The following is a 21,937-nucleotide window of genomic DNA, read 5'->3' as shown; positions in this document are numbered from 1 at the left end:
TTTTCTTTCCAAACAATTCAGGCGTCATTTTTATCTTTTAACATCTTGTAATAAGACATTTTCCTGGACTTGTCAGGCAAATGTGGCTCGTATTAAGCCTATTAAGACCATTTTTACTGGAAATGAGACAAAAACACTTCCAGCTTTCCCGTGAGCTACTTATGAGTGTGACTTCTGTTTCGTCACCTTTTTAGTCTCCAAAGTCTGTAAAAAGACAGCTCTCACCACTTAAGAGTGGTCTGGGCTCACTTGAAGAAACACTCTTGAAGAGCGATGTCCGTTTAATAACTGTTGACATTCTGGCTTTTATTCAGCACATCTGTCTCCATCCATCTTCATGTCTGTGTTGTTGGGAACATTAAGGGCCATGTGGTGGGCTGTGATCTTATTACAGAGGTAAGAAAACTGGGTGGAAATCTCTGGTACTGCTTTAAACTGGTTCAAATGCTGTCTCGAGGGCAGGACTTTCTTTGTTGAATTTGGTAACTGTGTCTCAGACCAAATGGCCCTGACCTGTGGGGTTCCCCAGGGTTCAATCCTGGGACCCCTATTGTTTAATTTGTACATGCTCCCATTGGGTCAGCTAATACGCAGCTGTAATGTGTCCTACCACAGCTATGCTGATGCCACTCAGATCTACGCGTCAATGACGGCAGGCGAACATGGGTCTGTAGATTCACTCTGTCGCTGCGTTGAACAGATCAGTGTGTAGATGCAGAATAATTTCCTCCAGCTGAACTCAGACAAAACGGAAATCATTGTCTGTGGCCCACAGAAACAAAGAGAAAGGGTTATCAGTCACCTTCAGACTCTCTCTCTCTAAATGTGAGTAACCAGGTTAGAAATCTAGGGGTGATATTGGACTCGGACCTGAACTTTAACAGCCACATCAAATCAATAACATCAGCGGCTTTTACCATCTTAAAAAAATTGCCAGGATTAAAGGAATAGTGTCTAAACCTGACTTATTGAGACTGATCCATGCGTTTGTCTCCAGCAGGTTAGATTACTGTAACGGCCTGCTCACTGGACTCTCAAAACGAGCTGTAAGACAGCTGCAGTACATCCACAACGCTGCTGCTCGGGTCCTGACCAGAACCAGGAAATAGGACCATATTAGTCCAGTGTTCAGGTCTCGGCACTGGCTTCCTGTGGCTCAGTGAATAGACTTTAAAACAGCTCTGCTTGTTTACAAGTCTCTTTATGGTTTAGCCCCAAAGTACATCTCTGAGTAATCTCGAGTCAGGACTAAACATGGTGAGGCTGCTTTCCAGTTTTATGCCCCCAAAATTTGGAACAGTCTGCCAGAAGATGTGAGACAGGCCTGAACTCTGACAATGTTCAAAGCCTGGCTGAAAACAGCTCTGTTTAGCTTATCATACAACAACAGAAAGTATTTTATCTGCACTCTCCTCTTTTGATTTAATTAATCATTTTTAATGTTTTATAAAGTATGATTTTATTTTACCTATCATGATTTTATTTTGTTTTAGCTGTAAAGCACTTTGAATTGCCTTGTGTATGAATTGTGCTCTACAAGTAAACTTGCCTTTCCTTGTTTTCATTAGAGCACAAGGATTCCAAGTGTGGAAAAATAAGACAAACAAATAAGTGTTACATTTTGAGTCAGACTGATCATATAAAGCAGTGAAAGCAGGATGTTTAGTTTCCAAAATGCAAAACTTTATAAATATGCACAAAAATATTCTGCCAGACATGTTTAAGCTTATACAACAGGTAGTTTATGCAGCATAAATAAATTAAAAAAGTGTTGACGGATTTGACATCATGACACTTATAATGAACCGCTGCAGCTTTACAGCCCAAAACTAGTGCTTGAGTTCATCGAGAGTCTGCTACTTACTTTGGCAAAATAAGTTAAACAGCGAACATATAACTCTCCAAATCATTTTCACTTGTAGCAAAAAACGTAAAAGCAGCACAAATAAATAATGTTTTAATTTAAAACAAATATTTAGAGTTTCTCCGACCCTGCCGGTTTTCATAAATAATGATTGAGTGTGTTTGTTTGGTCCATGTTCAGAGAATATTTCTACAGATGAAGCTCAGAACTACAAACATGGCTGCTGCAAACAGTTTTCCCTGCTCTGCATCTGCTCCAGTGCTTCATCACCGTTTTTCATCCCATCACCATCCTCCTCTTCCTCTCTTCCTCTTTGTTCATCAGTGGTAGTGATGGACGCTGCAGCCTGACATCCTTCATCAGTCCTTCCCTCCTCCTCTTCCTCCTCCTGTGCTTCCTCCCCTTCCTGTCCGTCCTTTGAGCTATCCTCTTCATCACCTTCACTCGTCTCTTTTCTTTTCCCTGTGAACTGTCGTCTTCTGTCCTCTTCATCCCTTTCCTCCTCTGTCACTCCTCCCTCAGCCTCGTCTCCCTCCTCCTCCTCTTCCTCCTCCTCTTCAGTCCCTCCTCCTTCAGCTCCTGTCCCATTCCCTGCTGCGGGACACTTGTGATCTCTGTAATAACTCTGTCTGGTGAATCCCTTGTTGCAGGTGGAGCACCTGAAGCGGTAGTTGTCTGTGTGGGACTGTTGATGCTCCAGCATGTGAGCCCTGCGGCTGAACGCCTTCTGACAGAACAGACACTTGTAGGGTTTGATACCTGGAGGAGAGAAGAGATACAAGTCAGTGTTTTGATGCCTGTTTGGAAATTTTAATGTCCAGTGATACAAACAGCTCTTTGACTTTTGGTTCCTCTGGATGAGAAGTTCCTAAAGGCACGTGACGCTATTTTTCTTATCGCTTTTTTAAAAGTATAATTTTGATGTTAACTGTTTTTGGAGTTTTCTCTTCTGGAGACTAGATAGGTTTTTCCAAGCAGAAAAAAAAGATAACTTCACTTGCCCCTGAGCCAAACTTAATCGACAGATCAGTAATGTTTTCTTTCTGTGATGTTTTCTATCACTGTGGTAAAGAACGCTGCATAAAATAGCCAAATCAAGCTTTATTTTTCTTAAAAAAAAAAAAAAAACTGACTTGCACATAAATCATCATTAGAAGAATTTGCTTTAACTTTAACCAACAGAAAATATGTTGGAAAAAAACAATTCATTTTCTTATTTTACACTTTGATCCATTTTTTAATACAAAAGTGTTCCTGCTGCCAGCCACCAGGGGGAGCTCTAAAAGTTTAAGCTTTGATCTGGAGTTTCTTTCAATCCATTGATATGTTCATGTGACCAGAACAGTTTTATTTCACAACCAATTGTCAAGAAATCCTCTGAAAATATCTCGACTCACCAGAGTGTGACAGGATGTGAGCCTTCAGTTTGTCCGGCCTGTTAAACTCTTTGGTGCAGCCAACATGTGTCCTGTGATAGAAACCCCAAAAGAAATGCTAGTGTCAGGACAAAAACTTGAAAATGACAGACATAAGAGAACATGTGAGGAGGTGGTAGCTTGGAGAGAAGTTTGAAGAAGTGTGAAAAGGCACAAATGTGAAAAATGAGACACCCAAAGATACAGAGATTTTTTTAAATACTGGAGCCCCTCACCTGAAAGGACATTTGTATTTCTTGAAGGGTTCGTGGATGAGCATGTGTCGCTTCACTTTGTCCTTCCTGTTGAACGTCGCCTCACAGAGGGAGCATTTATACGGCTTTTCACCTAAAACATGGAACAAGTGTTTAACACGTCTCAGCACATCTCAGATGTTTGCACAGACAAGGCTCTTTTATATAACTGCGTTTCCACCAAGCAGTACGGGTCGGTTCAGTACGGTTTGGGACGGTTTGGGACAGTAAAGTCTCATCCCGTTTGCGTTTCCACAGCAAACTGTGCCCTCTCGTGGTGGGCGGCGTGTAAGCCGCATGCCGGAAGCCACAGCTGTTGAACAATAGCGCGACGCCGTAGCAGCTTACCCTGCGATTAAATCCAACAAAGAAGAAAACGCGACACAGTAAACAAAGAGCACGGATGGAAGAAACGCAGCATTTCGTCCTCTCTGTGATTTTCATGTAACTCTCTGTTACAAAGTGCAATCAAGCTTCGTTTCAGAGAAGTCTGTGTGCCGCCAGGAGAAATGCAGCCGCTGTCGGGGTAAGTGACGATTCTTTTGACCAATCAACCGTCTGCAGTGTGTTGCTCCACCTCCCGAGAGCGGATCGGTTCAGTCTGGCACCCATACGAAAGGGTCCCAAAAAAGTGGGACGGCTCGTCTCGGTTTTTAGGGATCCGTCCCGGGATGAGTCTGTGGAAACGCTGCTAAAAGCGCACAGTACCGAGACGAACCGACCCGGACTGCTTGGTGGAAACACGGCTTAAGTTTCACCCTATTAAGAATTTAAATCCTAGAGTTAAACACCAAAATGTTATTGAAAGACACACCAACATCAGCTCATTTCATATGAAGCCCCAGAAGTTTATCCAGGCGTAATAACAGAGAAAACAGTCCTCCCTCACCTGAGTGAATCCGCATGTGCAGTTTGAGGTAGTGCTCTGTCTTGAAGGCCTTCTTGCAGATCTGACACTTGAACCTCCCGCCAATGCCATGAGTGGGGAGGTGACGTCTGAAGTATCGCTCACATGGGAAAACCTGAAAGATCAGACAGTGCTGACATGAGAAACAAAAACCCCAAATACCTTTAACCTGACCTAATACCCTGGGCAATTTTTAGAAACAGAGGAACTGAGACTTGTTTGTATTAGTGCACAGAGCTGTGTTTGCACCTTTTGACAGTGTGGGCAGGGATAGTTGTGTGAAGCAGTCAGAAGATGTTGTTCCAGGGCTTCCTGGGTGGAATACCTGCTTTGGCATTTCACACACCTGAGGGGAAACATGGTGAGAAGTGTCAGTTTCTGAATTTATAAAAAAATTCAGACCCACAACAACAAAGTTACCCCACTCAAGCAGGAACATGAATGAGCTGAGGAAAAACTGCAGTCATTTTAAGATTAGAGGATTATCAGACTGAAAATCTAAGGTATGAAGAGTAAAAACAACAGAGGGGAAGAAAGAATCTGTTCTGTCTGCATAGTTGAAAGTGTTCATGGATCTGCGGAGCCAGACTGTTGCTTTTGTCTTCTCACATGTGATCTAAACACAAATGTTCAAGCTGACCTGTAGATCGTTGCTTCCTTGCGTGTGTTCTGTTGTGGGCAGAAGCAGTGGGAGTACTGGTGGACTCCCAGTTCAAACAGCGAGGGGAACACCTTCCCACAGAGGTGGCAGCGGTAGGTCAGCTGCTCCTGGTGCGTCCTGATGTGCTCCAGAAATTGATCCAGCTTGTGGAAGGTCTGAGAGCAGGACTTCAGCACACACTTATAAACCTGTAAGGAAGTCAGCGTTGTTATTAATGAGGGGACTCAACAGAGAGACGTCTCATCCCACTGTCACTCCTGTTCTCACCTGCTCCCCTTTGTGCTGGGTCAGATGGGACTTGAGCTGGAAGTAGGTCTTGAATTTGCAGGCGCAGAACTGGCACTGGTAGGAGCTGTCGATCACCACGATCTGTTTGGTCGGAGCCTGGCACTGCTGGTTCTGGTTGGACTGCACCTGAGAAAGCCCGTTCTGCCCGTTCTCCCCTTGGCCACCCTCTGGGTTTGGCTGAGCCTCGGCTACAGTCTCCTCCAAATTGCCTCCAGCATCTGTGATCAAGCGTTGTCATGAAGTCACTGGACAGGATCTGGAGAAGCTTTGGCTGTTTTTCAAACCACCTACTACACTAGCAGTCCTACTATTTTTGCTGATATTCAGTACGTAGTAGTCATCCAAAACTTGCAAAATCTGCAGTATGCCAAAAATCCCCTGATGTCCTACTGATCCAGGAAAAGTTCTCAGACCAATTTATCTGGCATACTGTTTCCCACAATGCACAGCGCTGACACTGTTTGTCAATGCGGGTGGCAGGTTTCGGTGAATTACTGCCATCTACTGGAATGAGTCAGCACTATAACCACAACACAACAACATTAACGTTACAAGGTCTGTGAGATAGAAGTGAAGTGATGAGAAAGAAACACCAGTAGCTCTTATCACTTCTGGTTATAAAAGAGGCGTCTGCTTCTACAAATTCATTAAAGCCCCAAAAAAAAGACTAATTACCCCTTTTTAACCATGGGTGGAGTGTCTTTTTCATCAGCTGTAAAAATAAAAATCCAGATGTATTTTCAGTCGATGACATAACTTTTGGTGTAAGACTAAAAATCAAGCAGGATAATTCTGCTGTGATATAGGTAACAAAATAACTAAATGCAGAGATCTGCCCATAGCTTGTTTTGTATATTTATATGAAAGGCAAAAAAACGACATCATCTGTAGCTCCGCCTTCCGAGACTGGAATCCAGAGTAGTGCACTACAAAACAGACCCAACAGATCAGCCATACTACATACAAAAGTAGTAGGTAGTATGTAGTGCACACTACATATTACATTCACATGTAGTATGTAGTAGGCCGTTTGGAAAACAGCCATTGACTCCAACACTCAGATATTTATATCACCTGTCTGAGCTGCTTCTTCCTCTCGTTGTGATTGGCTGCTCTGCTGTTGTGACCCCTCCTCTTCAGGTTCACCTTGCTGCTGTGGCTGCTCTCGACACCCCTCCTCCTCATTCGATGACACCGGCACCACCTTGACTGTGATTGGTAACCTCGACACAGTACTGGCTACACCCATAGGCCACACCTTCAAGAAAAGCAACAGCTGCTGTTAGCTCATTATTGTTTTCCAACATTAGTAATAGGGAAGAAAGTTTTTCATCTACTCATAACAGTTCACAATCTTTCAGTTAAAGCTGCTAATCTTAGTCTATCTGAGGTAAACTCTCTGTTAGAATTTGCTTTGTTAATTTAGTCCATATTTTTAGGACTGAGCACCCACATTAAGCACACATCAACTAAAACTGTCTGTGCTTTGACAGTGTTGTGCAGTTACAAGTGAGATAAAAAATAACAAACTACTCCAAACCTTATGCGTCTGCATGTGTTTCTTCACGTTGGATTTCTGGGCAAAGGCTCGACCACAGACGATGCACTGAAACGGTTTCTCTCCTGTGTGGCTAAGATTTGGAAATTTGAAAAATCAGGAGATTAATGGTCTGATCATCCGTTTAAAGAAAGTAGACTCATCTTTGCAGACCAGTAACTCACCTTCTGATGTGCTGCTGAAGATCAAAGTTTTTGGAGAAGATTTTGTCGCAGAAATTACACTTCAGCTTCGGACCTTTTCCTTTCAGTTGTTCTGCTCAGGAGAGAAATTCAGTGAATGTATGATCATCATCGAATTCTTCATTGGGAATCAAAGCCTTTCCTCTCGTACCTGTAGCTCCGTCTGGACTCTTTTTGCTGCTCCTCGGCCGTTTGGGAATGATGACCTTTTCAAAGTCGCCCAGCTCAGTTAGGTTGGTGGTGATGCTGCAGAGCTTTGTTTTGGTGCCTTGTTTACCCGGGCTGTACACAGGTGGAGTGTTATATGACTGGCTCTCCACACACTGACTGGGTACCTAAAGATGAAAAACAGTGGTTTATATTTATCTGATTTATAGCTTGAGCTGCCTGTGCACATGATTTCATCATTTGTTTAAAAAATCGAGTTTAAGTTTTCTTCCATACTGTGAGGAGAGGATGATGACCTTTTCCTTTAACTTCCTGAATAACTTTGTCAGAAAAACATTTCTTCACTTACCTGCACAGGATGAAAAGGCTGCGGACCGAGGGTGTGAATCTCTGCACCTCCTCCTCCTGCCATGTGTGGCAGCGTGCTGTACACCTGCACCACAGAGTTGCTGTGACTGGCTGGCACCTGTGAAGAGAGCGGCTGCTGGGGGGGCTGTCCAGCTGGGAGGGGGTGGGCCTGTGTCTGATTGGAGGGCAGGGGGTGAGAGGACTGCTGCTGCTGCTGCTGCTGTTGGTGCTGTTGGTGGTGATGATGATGATGATGATGGTGGTGATGGTGATGCTGCAGGTAGGACACACCAGCTGTGTGCATGCTCAGGTTACTCTGCAGAATGAGAACAGAAGCAGATGTAGTTGATGATACTGCAGCAACTGTCTCAATTAAAAAGATACTTTATGCTTTGTAGTTATGGCTTTAAATGAATTACATTTTGAACACCATGTGGCAGAGACGGATTATTTCACATGACCAGGACACACAGAGGTGTCAGGAGAGAAGTTATTCATTATTACCTGTATGGGCGTCTGCATGGAGGCCATTGGCTGGTCGATGGAGGTGAACGCTGAGATGGCCGACATGAGAACATCGTCACTGACCAACACATTGCCTTGGACCAGAGTGTGTGTAAGCGGAGATGGAGGCACTGTGATATATGTTGATACCTGATGACGAGAGAAGACAAAATAGCACAGGATATCACATATGACTATGTAAAAAGAACAAATGATTCTTCCCTACTTGGCAGTCTTTGTATTATGATCTCCTCAATCTGGTTTGCAAGAGCTGCGTAAATGTGCGCTTTGTATGTCATACTGACAAAATTTTGGCTTTCCTCATGTGCAAAATTTTGTGATTTTTCCACCTGAAACATTTTAAACTAGAAAAGCCCTCAGAGAGTGCAGACCTTCACTAAGCATACTGTGATTGTCACCAACACTTCAGTCCTACTTTAATGTTATACCTCCTTTCAGCAGACCGTCTGCTACAATTTGGTGTTAGTTGCAGGTTTGTACGATAATTTGTTTCCTGACAGTGTTGAAAATTATGATGACCCTGTACATATTTTATATTCCAGATCTCAGTATCCAGAAAATTGGCAGGATCTGTATCATACTTTAACATCTGTCAGAAATTATGGTGACCTTGTCTTGTATTCTTGTGCAAAGCAATCTGACCATTTATTGTGGAGTTATATACACACATGGTGAAAACAGCCCTATCTCATAATGAAAAAGAATCTTTTAAAAAAATTCCTGGATCCAGACGGTGATTCGGATCAGCTCCAAAATTTAATCCCTTCTTCCTTATCCCATTTTGAACATTTCCTGGAAATTTAATCAAGATCTGTTCGTTACTTTTTGTGTTATGTTGTTCACAGACAAACAGACAAACACTCCCAAAAACATAACCTCCTTGGTGGAGGTAAAAATTTCCTTTCATGTTAATATCCTTTACGAGGCTCTCAAAAGCAGATATTTCAAAACTGCCGCCATGATGATCAGTCTCTGCAGAATAATAAGTTCCATGTTCACTTTTTACATCAGTCAATAAAACTGAATAGTTTTCCAACCACATATGACCTGACTTGCTGGCTTGTACATATCTGTTGAAAAACAAAAGTCACCAACATCAAAAAACAACCCTGTCCATCTCACCTGTCTGTTTGCAGGGGTCGGAGGTCCGGCACTGATTGAAGGGACGGGGGTGTACGCATTTGTAGAAGCAAGACTCACTGTAGACAGGGAGGGGGCGCTGGACTGGCACTGCTCTCTCTTGTGCGTCATAAAGGCTGGCAGGGAATTGAACTGTTTCTTACACTTCCCACAAAGGAACACGTCTTCATCATCTACCGGAGAGAAGAACATGAAGTTTTGAGGGAAAACACTCTCCACAGAGATGTGCCATGATGTTATCACTTTCATATTATACATTCACAAATTCTGAGAATTTATATTCTGACCATTTATGTTTGTTAACATGGCTCCTGGTAGGTCTTTTGAGTAAGATAGTAAGGACCTCCAGGCTGTCAGGATACATTTTATATTGCATGCAAAGTTGGAAAGAGTTTGTCTGGGATAAAGTGAGAAAAACAAGATCATGGCGCGCTGAAAAGACAGCTTTTACACAAACAGCGTTTTTTAATGAAGTTACTCATTAACCAGAAAAAAAAAAAACATGGCGCCCATAAAAACAATGTTATAGCAGAGCGTCTTCAGAGCCCAGAAAGCATGCTAACTTGTATTTGTTTTACAAACAGCTGGACTAGCCAAAACATCAGAAGCATTGGTTGAAATCACACAGCTGGGATTTACTGTGTCTGCTCTACAAACCCATAGACTGGATGGTGGATGTCCCAGAGACATTCTGGCTGTTTGGGTCAGGAACTCCACCTTGACCATCCAGGAGAGACTGGACTGCCAATACTGTCTGGTTGTCCATGCCTGAGGAGAAATCAGAGGCGGAATGATGGAAAAATCAGCCAAAACCTGAGCTCTAATGGTTGCGCTCATGTATACAACTCATTTTCAAAAACAGTTTTGAAGTCTACCAAAGGGTCTAGAAAGTCATCAGAAGAAAAACAGTAGATTGTTCTGTAGATGAGAAGAACCTAATGTCAAGTTAACAGGAACCAAATAAGAGACTCAGTACAAAAAAACTACAGGCAAATGATGATTTATCATTAAGTCCAGCAAAAATAAATGACAAGTAATGATTTTTTTTTTAATGTTAAGACACATAAATTACACATGTACACGACAAAATAAGCAAAGGCTACTTCTCCAAAATCAAGACAAACTTAAATTATGAGAATTTTCCTTTTAATATGTCTACTTGCTAGCTAATTGATCATGAAATATTCTCTTATATGTTGTATTAAATTCAGTGATTTTGTCCCAGTATGATAAACGTCATTTTACAAAAGGTGGCACATAAAGACAATCGTATTGCAAGTAGTAAAAACACATTTTATAGTAAGGATGTCTACATGCTAACGGATTTAAATGACTAATTTAAGTCCAAGGATAGGATTTACACCAGACCTAATACAAGCTAATACTTTTTGACTTCATGGAACTCTAATAATAAAAATTTGAACAAATCTGAAGGAAAAAGCCATAATAAATTTCACATAATCCTAAAATGCACAAAGCATAAGCCAACTGTATAACTCAAGCATTATATAAAAACCACAGAGTGATTTTATCTACTGCAAAATATTTTTAGGTCGTTAAAGTATGCGGGGTTTGTGCATCTTTACCGTCTAACCGCAAAACAATGACAATATTCAGCCATAAAACTTACACAAGATCTAAGAATAATCAATCTGTATGTTTGTTTACAGTGACAGTAGCTCCCTCTACTCTATGGGGTGTTTTAATAGCTTCAGCATCGTTCTATAGAGCATGTTCAGTTGCTTTAAAATGACTTCTAAAATTGAATTTGTGTAAAATGCATGTTGAAACATTATTTTTGCTGTAGTTACACATTAATTCACATTTTTTCTTACCTTCAAGCACTTCAAATATTGCCTGCGCCATCTTGTTGCTCTTCTACTGCGCAATCGGCGTTTGATTGGTAAGGGCTGCTTGTTTGTAGCCCGGTAGGAACCAAACTGAAAGAGATACAAATCAGGAACTAATTATTTTTACGTTTATTTTTGTGTTTTTGATCCTTTTATTTTTCTAAATGACTACAGGTACTTCTTATATTCATTTAGAATTATAGAAGAGGGGGAAGATTTCAGGATCTTTTTTCCAAATAATTTTTTGAAGGCATAGAATTATGTTGTAGCGAACGTCATTACATTTGTTTTTCAATTTCGGACCAAAAATTGTATTGCCTAACGAAAGTAATGTGGAACGGGTTGATTGATTGATTGATTGATTGATTTTTTTGACCATTTGTGGACTAGGGAGTTGCAGCGATAAGTTAAGTCATGACCTGTAGTTGGTTTTCTATAAGACACTAATAAATCAACGTTTATAATGAGGCTTGAACATTTTATAGGGATTACTGGTTTCATTAGGAATAGTGAGCTAACGAAGCGAAAACCTTGACAGAACAATTTACTTCATGTTCTCCTTATGGATCATGAACACATCTTCCGAGCGATGAATCTGCGCTTGATTTAATGACAGACTGCCGCTTCCACCAATCAGAGCACTCTAGTCCCGCCTGGAGTCCTATTGGTCCCGCCCAACGGAAAGAACCTAATTCCCACCAATCACACAGGTCAGATTGGTGCACGTGGCTGTTTCGCGGCAAAAAAGATTTCGCGCGAAAACTGTCGGATCCTTGTTTAGATGTAGATCAGCTGGGACAATAACAACAATAACAGCCGATATCGGGGTCCGGAAGAGGGTTTTGTGAGAGGACCGCACCCGCTGGGATCCACCGAAGGACTCACGGATACTTTTGTAAAGCAAGTGCTCCGAAATCTCCGCTTTATTTTCTCACATTTCCAGTTTTGTCGGACTGCTTCCTGCGTGCCCCAACAAAACGAGGGGGTTGAAGAATTACGGCTAATACGCTAGCATGCTAATTTGTCCTATATATTCTCATTTACGTGAATATCCACCTGTTTAGTCCATGTTATAGTCGCTTTGTTGTGTTTACTCTCACAGATGTGGTTTAGCTGCGGTGATGCCTTTTGGTTGGTAGATAATTTGTTTCGATAGCTCACTCATGGAAAGCTGCTGTAAAGTTTTATTAACCACCTAACTAATCTCGAATTTATTAATACGTGGATATAACCCAGTTTTATACCCTTATATGGGTAACTTACTCTTTACAGCTACGTGTTTGTTCACTTGTATGTTTATTTGTTGGTAGGAAACACGTTAGCTCGTTAGCAGGGTTGGTAGCTGTGTTGGGGACAGTGTGGCCAGGCCTCACGGCTCCACTTCACTGTCAGGAGAGATGAAAACAAAAGATTAGGTCGCTAATCTCCTGTATCTATATTCTCCACGGATGGTTTGAGATCCTTGCTCTGAAACATCAGCAGCTGAGCCTCAAATCGAAGGATCTGTACGTATTTAGCAATATAGTTTTATTTGCCAAATTTGCTTTTTGGCTGAACGTCCTGTGCTGCCTTTTTATTATCAGTGCATACATTAGGGACATTGTACGCTAACTTGTGAGTGAGCTTGTTCTTTAAATGTATCAGATGTAGTTTCTGAATAGATTAATAAAAGAGGAGCCAAAGTAACTTGAAGAAATGCGTAATCTGCCTAAACATAGCTGCAGGCAAACTTTAAGATGATTACGTCTTTGTTCCTTAAATTCTTTCAGCAGAGCAGAGGACAGTAAGTGCTGATTAGGGGTGGGACTTGCATTGCACATGATAACAATAGCATGTTGCAGCTATTTTGTGGTTATTCAGAAGTTACAAGACAATCATATATTGATTCATCATCTTAAATGATTAGCAGAACAATGCATACTGCTCCAAAAAGGTAAAGCAGAACATTTCTATGTCCTAAAGTAGTGACCCACAGAGTGTAGTAAAAGAAAAATTTAAGATCCATATTTTGTGCCAGCCATACATGGTTCTATCACACAAGCCAGGAAGACATTATAGTCCTGTATTTTGTCACATTATAGTGTGGATAGTACTAATCAAGTATAAGGGGCACTTAGAGACACACTGCCATGTCAGAGACTCTGATAACGGGGCAGACATCGGAGGACTTGTTGGCTGATTTTGAGACCCTGCTGAACTCTGGGAGTATTGACCTGGGCCAAGACCACCAGATAGTGATTATCACCAGCCCCAGCAATGAGGGACTCCATTCAGCTACGGCCCCCAGCAGCACAGGGGAAATCCTGCTCTTCGCAACACCACAGGGTCCTGCTGATGTGGGGATCCATGACAAGAGAAGACCAGCGCTTGGAAGACCTCCGGTGAGGACAAGGGAGGGGGAGGTGTTAAAAGAAGTGAAAGAAAGATAAGGGAAGTGATAAAATGGGTGTTCCCTGATTATATTATGTTGAAATCTTCATATGGATGATTTTCTCAAAGTCCATCCCAAAGTCCACCAGCCTGTTGCTTTCAAAGTTTCACTTTTGTTTTCTGTCTTTCCTCTTTATTTTAAGTATGCAAGAAAGAGTTATTCCTATCTTTTTTATTCACTGAATGTCTTTAACTTAAAACATTTCTATCTCTTCAGGTAAAAAGAAAGCTGGACCTGGATAGTGACCATCAGTATGTCAGCACCACTCGACCATCTATAGGTCAAGCACCACCCTCCACACCGGCCCCTCCCAGAGGTACACACACAAACACACAGTCACTCAAAGTATAGTGGACTGATTTACATTGTTTCCTAGAATTCAAAGCAGGAGCGGCAACACGTCAGCTGCACATGTGTCCTACATCCAGCTATCCATACATGCACACTGTGACCTTTGCTCCGTCCCCTTTGTCCCGTAAACAGCTGTCCTTTTGTGAGCACAGACAACAGCCTGCCGACATGTCTGTGTCCTCACTGACTCCTCACTTCAACTCCTGGTCTATTTGAATGACAATAGAGACAATAAATCACACAGGAAGAAAAACCTATGTCATTATGTATCAGTTATATTGTGTAAATTGTACATGTTTACAACTTTGACCCAGATTTATCCCCTTTATTTGTTTTCTATTCCCTCCTTATTGAGAACAAGAAAAACAAGTTTGATTTGGAATGTACAAAACCATCAGATTCTCATGTAAATTTCTGAACACCCTACAAACTCACTTTGTGCCACTTATTTTGGGGTAATTTAGTCCAAATACCTTAAGCTTGTAATGCCTGTTTAATAAACTTCATATCTAGCAAATAGTGGTGTAGAATAACTGTATTCCGAATTAAAAGAGTTAAAAGTGAATAACCAACATTTTTAATGTTTCACATACTTAAATCTTTTTTATTTCTAATCTGTGAGGTCACTTGTGGATTCAAATTTCATATTCAGGCTGACTGGTTTACTAATCTAAGAGTCCACATTTAGGACTAAAAGGGACCTTGTGATCCACTTATATCATGAAAAGGGGAAAAGATTTACCAAAACAGGGAGAAACTTTTCATCTGGCCTAAATCAAGACCTTTAGGATTCACTTACTCAGTATCATTCTGATCCAGGGGAGAAGCGTGACAGTAAAACTGAAGTTGCAAAAGTTTATGTTTGCGCTTCAGAAATGTGTGACATCAGAGCTCCACAACGCACGCAATACCAATACATTAAATGAAATCTGAGTGGAGGATCAGTGAACCTGACCCCCTTACAAACAGGATCCTTGCTCAATACATTACACAAGGACACACTGATGTGAGGACATAAACATGATGACGGTAATTTCAAGATATTCCCTCTTGATAACTGTCCTGCTACTCTCTCGATTATGTCTATCTACTTCCAACAGACAGAGGAGTCTGGATTTTAGTCTTTGAGCCATCATCATTATTTCACCTAAGAGAGAAAGTTGCTCTGATTTGATGTGTCACTTCGAGGTGTTTTGGACAGGAAGTGCAGAAGTTGCTGGGGATCATAAAACTTTGTTTTGGTCATGTTTATGATGTTAGATGAAGAAGTGTTTGGGATACTTAAAACAGTGAAGATGAACTTCTTTATCACCTGTAAGAGTAAAAACTATCCCTGAGAGATGTATTGTGTCAATCTGATTTGGAGCTCAAGCAAACAATATCTTTCATGTCGATTTAATAGTAGGTTAAGTGTGGATAAAAAATTCCCAGAAAAAGAAACAGCAGGGAATAAATGTGCATGCTCTTCAGATTTTCACAACAGAAAAAAAAAGTTTAAGAAGAGTCTCTGAACCTGCTGTGGATCAATAAGGATGTGAGATATTAAACCGCCGTGTCCAAAAGACATGTTGTCAAACTCTGTTTCTGTTCCTCTTTTATGTTGTGTCTGTAGTTCCTCGTGTCACAGCTGAGAAGTCCCGGTATGACACTTCCCTAAACCTGACCACCAAACGCTTCCTGAACCTTCTGTCCCAGTCTGCTGACGGTGTAGTGGATCTGAACTGGGCCTCGCAGGTCCTGGACGTCCAGAAGAGACGCATCTACGACATAACCAACGTCCTGGAGGGAATCCAGCTCATCTCCAAGAAATCAAAGAACAACATCCAGTGGCTGTGAGTAGCAGATGGCCAGTGTCATGTTTCAGACTAGATACTGGGTCCACAGATTACTGCAAATGTAGAGTGAATATAAGATAATGGTGTGAAACATGGATAAGTGCAACAGAAAACACTATGAGAAAATTCAAGAAAACAAAAAGGCTCGAAAAGATAATTGACAGCAGACTAACAGGAAATGTATTTTCTGTTCTCTGACTGACGTTCTTCATTTTCCCCCTGCAGAGGTAATCGAGTCGACGCAGCGTTGGTCTCCCGTCACAAGGACTTGCAGAGGGAGGTGTGTGACCTCACAGAGGCCGAGCAGGAGCTGGATGAGCTCATCAACAAATGCAACCTGCAGCTGAGGCTGCTGACAGAGGACCCACAGAACAAGAAATATCCTTTGAGCTGCGGTGGATGCTCTTAAACAAAACTAGTTCAAACCAACCTGCCCTCATAGGGATTGTTTTCTTCTGGTGCCAGTGAATTATTCCTTAACTGTAGTGGTCTTCACGCTGGGCTATGTACGATGCCAGGACTTAAGAAAGTCTTTTGACTCCCCGGACCAGCTGGTCATGGTGATCAGAGCTCCACCAGAGACACAGATGCAGGTTTCAGAACCCTGCAAGGTATGGCCCTTGGTTATTCAGCCTCTTTTATATTACACTCTGAGTTTTTTTTCACAACATGTGCTCGTTTTCTGCCCTCAGGGTTACCAGGTGTCACTGAAAAGCACAAGGGGTCCAATCGATGTCTTCCTTTGCCCAGAGGACAGCTCTGGTGTCTGCAGCCCTGTGACTGGAAGTAGTCCATCAAAACCCGGTGATAACCCGGCCATGCTCCTGCCTCCTGCACAGCCCACCGACCAATCACAAGCCGGAACATCCACAACCGGCCTGGACCTTGGTTTATCATCGCCAGCATCGACGTCGTCCACGGTGACGGCAGCTTCTCAGCAGGACCCGTCTTCACTGGTGTTAGGTGGAGACACAGGTGAGTGCTGAGTGTGAATTTATCAACAGAAAGGAAGTGAACAGAAAACGTCTGCACTGTCAGTTCACTGATAATTCATTTGTAACCAGTGGTTCCCTGTGGTAACATATTTTTAACACCTGACTTCCTGTGACAGAATCTCTTCTTGGAAGCGACCCGTTCACCCTCGGAGACATGCCTGATTTTGACTTTTCCCCCCTGTCCTCCTCGGACTTCCTGAACGGAGAGGGCTTCCCTCTCCCGTTGGACGGCTTCATCAACCTGTCCCCTCCTCCCAGTCACGACTACCACTACGGACTCGAGGACAATGAAGGCATCAGTGAACTCTTTGACTGTGACTTTGGGGACCTTTCACAAGTTTTGCAGGATAGTTAGACAAGAGGAGGATGACGAGCTGGTGGGCTGTTTGGTTTGTAAAAAGAGGGCTTGAATTTCAGGACATACTTGTGTCAAAAACCCAGACTTCAGGTCTTGATTCTGGGTTGTGGGAGAGGGATGGTGTAATTATTAAATGAACCCCAAATCTCAAAGTCCCCAAATTGTACAGCACATTGTTAGCACTTCTTCTGGCCATTGAAACATTTTAGACCAAGAATTTAGCTTTAGTACAGCTATTTAAATTATTTATATGAATGTTATTTTGTTATTATTAATGAGGTTTTATCCATGTGGATATAGCAGGAGTGTGCATTCAGGTTTGTATCTATGAGTGTGTGTAAGTGTGTGTGAGTGTGAGATATAGAGACTCATAGGGCTGGTTTTCCCAAACACTGGTTAGCTTACAGCTACGAGTCATTCTGCTGGTCTCATAGAGCAGCTGTGGAGTTCTGTGGAGTTATTTTTTTCTTTTATTGCAGAAAAGAAAAGTTTGCATCCCACAGAGGCTGCTGCTATGAAACTAGCAATAAGAGAAGAGCGGGTTCAACGTCCAAAAGCATCTCTGTGTACACCCTCAGTGTACAAGACACAAAGGTAAAGACGTCTCATTGAGTCGTTTAGTTATCTTAACCCTGACGTCCTGATAGATTCATTTCTTTCACAAATCTTGCACTGTTATATGAGTTTTTAGGAAGTATAGACCATGGGTGCCGAGTAGATGTAGTCACCTTGTTCTTGAGCGTCCTATGTGGCCTCAAGTTTTGCTCCTAAGTGAGGCTGGAGAAAGAAGAAAACGATGCGTCTAATTCGGTTTCCTGTACATCTAATATTCAAACAGGCTCAACACAAAGTTAACACTAGTTTTACAAGCTGGTTAAGTCTTGGAGCTGTCCTTGTTTTCTGCATAGTTTGAAAGTTTTGGGCTGTTTTGATATCGCAGCGTTCACTAGATTTATATTTTTGATTCTAACCAGAGTTTGATAATTTGAGGCATTTCTGCGTTTTCTGGTCTTATTTACCACATGTAAGACTTTTGCAAAGTGAGCACTGTGCTCACTTGATACTTCTTTACGGCCTGCAAAAGCAAACAGGACTATCTGCAATGAGACTGCAAAAGTCTGTTGTGTTTTTAATCCCTGTATCAGCCGAGAAGGGGTTTGATGATTGACAGCATGTTGGAGAAACAGTCTTACTCAAACTGAGTACAGCATTGGACCGTTTAAAGAAAGTTGTCTTTTCTAATTCCCATCATATCATAAACAGGACGATATTCAGTGAAGTCCACATGGACACCAAAAAAGACGTACATAAAAAGTTTTTTAGAGCAGCTTTTAGTCGACTGTAACCACAAACTATTGCTGAACTTCTTTAACTTGTAGATTTTCTTACAGAAAGATGCTGCAACCTTCATGGAGTTGTTTATATTAACACACATTGTTTTAACTTTCCCCTGAACTGGCTTCATCAGACATGAATGAAGCCAGTCTCTTTGTGGAAAATGAACAAAAACAAGAACAGAGATGCTTTTGGGGAGCTGGACCCGTCTTTCTTCTCATGAAAGAAATCGTAACGAACTCTTCACTCTTTCCTGTAGCTGTTCTGTCTGGTGTCACTGGTTGTTTCTAAAGCCATTATAGGGACTGAAAAGGACAAAGCAAAGTGTTCACAGTGAGGTGATTAATGTTGTTTGAAAGTGTTTGAGGTGTTGGTGAAACGAGGTGATAATAGTCTGTTCTTAATTTGTTAGCTTTAGTCTCAGGTGTTTGGAGCAGAGCGAAGTCTTAAACCAACTTTTGATGCAAACGTGTGTAAGTGTTGGAGACACATTTCATGGGTTGTTAATAGGTTGATACTAACATGTTTAGAGAGTGTGTTGTGTGTTTCTTTTTGTCTGTCACCTGTTTTTAGCCAAGGCTTTGAGGGAGAAAAGTTCACTTGGTGCCTGTAAACGAATGCTCCTTAAACTCTCCAGCTCCTCAGCAGGTTCTGACTCGCAGCTGAAGTTCACCAGATCTTCTGATTTAACGCTCAGACACGTCTCTGTTTGACTGAACCAATCAGCGCAGAGCTGAGTGAACTTTAGGCTCTCGATGAGATTTCCAAACAGGGGCTTTGTGTCATGATATATGCACTTCAGATCAGTTCAGAAAGTCCATGCCTTAAATCAACGACCTTCACTATGTGCAGAGTAGGTACCTGGAAAATCTTATCTTGGCCCCACGTGGATCAATTTCTTTGGTCGTCTTTAACCAGCTCCCTCCTCACGTGCTTCTTCTCATTCATCCATTAGAAATCAGCAACAAAAACACACATTTTCACATCATGTGCTCGGTGTATGAAAGGAAAATCTGTCCTGTAATAAGTTGTATATATTGTTATTTCTAGAAACATCTGCGTCATTTTTCCTCTTATTTTAAGTTATGTAAGCTAACATGTTCCTGCATTCCTGAAGTTTTTAATGTGTGCATGTGTGTGAAGAAAAGTGTGTTTTTTTTAAATCTATATTTATTTAAAAAGGGTCTTAATGGAAAAATGGTACAAGTTTTTTCATTGGTTTTCTGGCAGGAAGCGACTCGTTTATAAATGTTTTTGTTTGTGATTAAGCTTCTCATTAGTAGCACCTTTAATTTTTTCATGTTTTCTTCCACAATAGAGTTTTTTCCTGTCCCACTCTTAGTGCATGTGAAACCTTTGCATTAGCCAGTGGTGCAGAAAGAATTAGGAAAACATTCCCAACTCTTAATACTTTGTTCAATTCTCAATGAATGTCAGTTTTTGTGACTACTATTTGATGTTGCAGGCAGCATAGCTAATCTGAGGTTTCACATGAATCACAGTTTAACTCCTCGGTGCTTCAAATTGTCAGTCAAGAAAAACAAGAAAAAACTACATTCACTTTTTATTTCTCTGATTCTCTCTCTGTCTTCTGTGCAAACTTCAGAATCCAGCCTGACGTCTCATCAGCAGCTCACGCGTTCTGCTTCAATTTTACCTGTATAATCACCTCCGTCATGTCCTGTTTTCCTCTTTATCTTGCACTTCGGTCTGATCGACGACGTATGCAGAGTGTGAGCTGTTCAAGCTGTTGATCTTGTGTTCGTTTTGGTTCCCAGCAGGACAAATGCAGTGCCTTGCTAAGGTGAAATGTGGATTTTTTTCATGAATACTCAAATCAGGATTTTGTTTGGTGTCAGGTCGTGGTGAAAAAAAAATGCAATGTTTTCAGGTTTGTGTGGTTTTTGTGCAAGAAAAAAAAGATGAAAGGTAATTTTTGAACCAGAGTTGGATCAAATCACCTTCAGTTAAAACCCCCAAAAGAATTTGACGAGACAAGCAGGAGAAGGCTTTTTGAGCCCTACATGCTAAAAAAAAAAAATTAGATCTTATTTGATTCTATACAAAAGTGTATAAATTTATATCAGAATGTATTTAAATTCCTGTCGGACAGGAAAAAAAAACTCTGAGTTAAAGAGTTCCCTGGTTTAAACTATGGAAGGTGAATTGGCTCTAGCTCTGAGTCGCTTTTCAAAGTGCATTTAAAAGAAACGTATCCAGCAACTTAACAATCACTCACAGTTAATCTGTTATTTTCTTTTACAAAATGTTATTTTTATCAATACATACTGGAAAAAACTGGTTTGTACTTATGAGGTATTAATGGGCCCAAGTACGCCCCTTTTTGTATCAAATGTTCTTTGACAAAAATAAAAAAATTACTATTTTGATTTGATGATTCCTCTTTCTTCTCTTTCTGTGTCCCTCACACAGCAGCTTAGGTCAGGTTCTGTTACCTTCAGTTTAACCAGTTTAACTGTAAGTGAGTCAAACTTCTTTCACACAGAACACAAACGGCGCAGGACACAACATGAAGGTGCAATTTTTTAGTCCTTGCCTGGCTCATGCTTTCATGACCTTCCTGCTTTTGTTTTGTTCTCATTTTTTTCTGCTTCCACCGTAACCTTGAAAAAATAATAATTTGAATTACCAAGAAAATCCATCATTAACAACAACAAAAAAGTCTGTTTCACTTGAACCAGGGGGGGAGAAATAGTTGCAGGTTTATTTTGGATTGTCGGATCTCATTTATGATGTTGAATAAAGCTCATAGCCAGCTCAGAAAAAAAATCTTTATTCCTCCCTGGTGTTTAACCCTTATTTCAGCCTCTGTTCATTTCACTTTGTTTAAGCCATTGTCTCTTTAGGGCTTCCCACTGAGCACACCCCTTTCCCCCTGATTGGAGGAGGCCTCTCAGGGCCAGGGCTGTAGGTAGACCTTGGTGTTTCAGGCTTGCATTGTGAGCTGTATCAGTTTACAAACAGATTCAGAGATTTTTACAACCTATAAAAAATTAGAAAGGATGAAAATATGCACACATTTAGTTTGAAAATTTAGCTTTGTTACTGTTTGAAATATGGGAAAACACCAACTGTTGAATTGCTAAACCCAGCAACACAAACAACACTGATTTCAGTATAAGCAGTAAAGATCAACATTTATAGAAACTGAAATGAAGAATTTTTATGTTAATGTTAAAGGAACCTCAGGTGGAAGTAAGTTCATTTTAAAGCAATCACATGAAGATTAATTTGAAGACCAAAGTAGAAAGATCACCTATGAATGTTTTCTGCTGTTTTCACCTGATTAAATGAGAGTCTCTTCTTCAAGCAGCTAGGGGGAGCTCTTCACCCAGCTCTGCACAAAGAGGACACAGCAGAAAGCAGAAAAAGCTGTAAAACTGGTCAACAGAGCTTTTCACTTAGCTGTTTTCATCTGTTTTTACCTGTTTTTATCTGTTTGCCTGTTTTT

General features: G+C 41.3%; 2 protein-coding genes across 2 annotated transcripts; one reads left to right on the top strand and one right to left on the bottom strand.

The window, feature by feature from the left end:
* Positions 1-1,713: 1,713 nt before the first annotated feature.
* On the bottom strand, positions 1,714-11,218 carry znf341 (zinc finger protein 341). Its single transcript, XM_074680503.1, has 16 exons — positions 11,146-11,218; positions 9,968-10,078; positions 9,293-9,483; positions 8,150-8,299; positions 7,647-7,961; positions 7,281-7,464; positions 7,112-7,202; positions 6,930-7,020; positions 6,464-6,647; positions 5,369-5,607; positions 5,081-5,289; positions 4,690-4,786; positions 4,423-4,555; positions 3,516-3,627; positions 3,262-3,332; positions 1,714-2,623 (listed from the first exon to the last, which is right to left on the bottom strand). The coding sequence occupies exons 1-16, from the start codon at positions 11,174-11,176 to the stop codon at positions 2,073-2,075; spliced, it is 2,760 nt and encodes a 919-aa protein (XP_074536604.1). The 5' UTR covers positions 11,177-11,218; the 3' UTR covers positions 1,714-2,072.
* Positions 11,219-11,948: 730 nt separating this feature from the next.
* On the top strand, positions 11,949-20,787 carry e2f1 (E2F transcription factor 1). The gene is made up of 7 exons (XM_074682409.1): positions 11,949-13,541; positions 13,808-13,907; positions 15,555-15,774; positions 16,003-16,155; positions 16,274-16,388; positions 16,470-16,752; positions 16,889-20,787. Exons 1-7 carry the CDS (start codon positions 13,290-13,292, stop codon positions 17,125-17,127), a joined length of 1,362 nt encoding a protein of 453 aa, XP_074538510.1. The 5' UTR covers positions 11,949-13,289; the 3' UTR covers positions 17,128-20,787.
* Positions 20,788-21,937: the final 1,150 nt, after the last annotated feature.

The sequence above is a fragment of the Halichoeres trimaculatus genome, unplaced genomic scaffold (assembly GCF_033239565.1).
Source record: "Halichoeres trimaculatus isolate MK-OKI-2021-1 unplaced genomic scaffold, fHalTri1.1 fHalTri1_scaffold_11, whole genome shotgun sequence".
In the NCBI taxonomy this organism is placed as follows: domain Eukaryota; kingdom Metazoa; phylum Chordata; class Actinopteri; order Labriformes; family Labridae; genus Halichoeres; species Halichoeres trimaculatus.
The sequence above is the reverse complement of the archived record's forward strand: the minus strand, read 5'-3'. Positions and strand labels throughout refer to the sequence as shown.

Excerpts from the sequence above, each read along its gene's own strand:
- znf341 (XM_074680503.1), bottom strand. The coding sequence starts at position 11,176 with ATGGCGCAGGCAATATTTGAAGTGCTTGAAG. Across the intron at positions 9,484-9,967 it reads ATCCACCATCCAGTCTATGG|ATGATGAAGACGTGTTCCTT; the intron begins GTTTGTAGAGCA and ends TCTCTCCGGTAG. Across the intron at positions 7,203-7,280 it reads GAGTCCAGACGGAGCTACAG|AACAACTGAAAGGAAAAGGT; the intron begins GTACGAGAGGAA and ends TCTCCTGAGCAG.
- e2f1 (XM_074682409.1), top strand. The coding sequence starts at position 13,290 with ATGTCAGAGACTCTGATAACGGGGCAGACATCGGAGGACTTGTTGGCT. Across the intron at positions 15,775-16,002 it reads AAGAACAACATCCAGTGGCT|AGGTAATCGAGTCGACGCAG; the intron begins GTGAGTAGCAGA and ends TTCCCCCTGCAG. Across the intron at positions 16,389-16,469 it reads AGGTTTCAGAACCCTGCAAG|GGTTACCAGGTGTCACTGAA; the intron begins GTATGGCCCTTG and ends TTCTGCCCTCAG.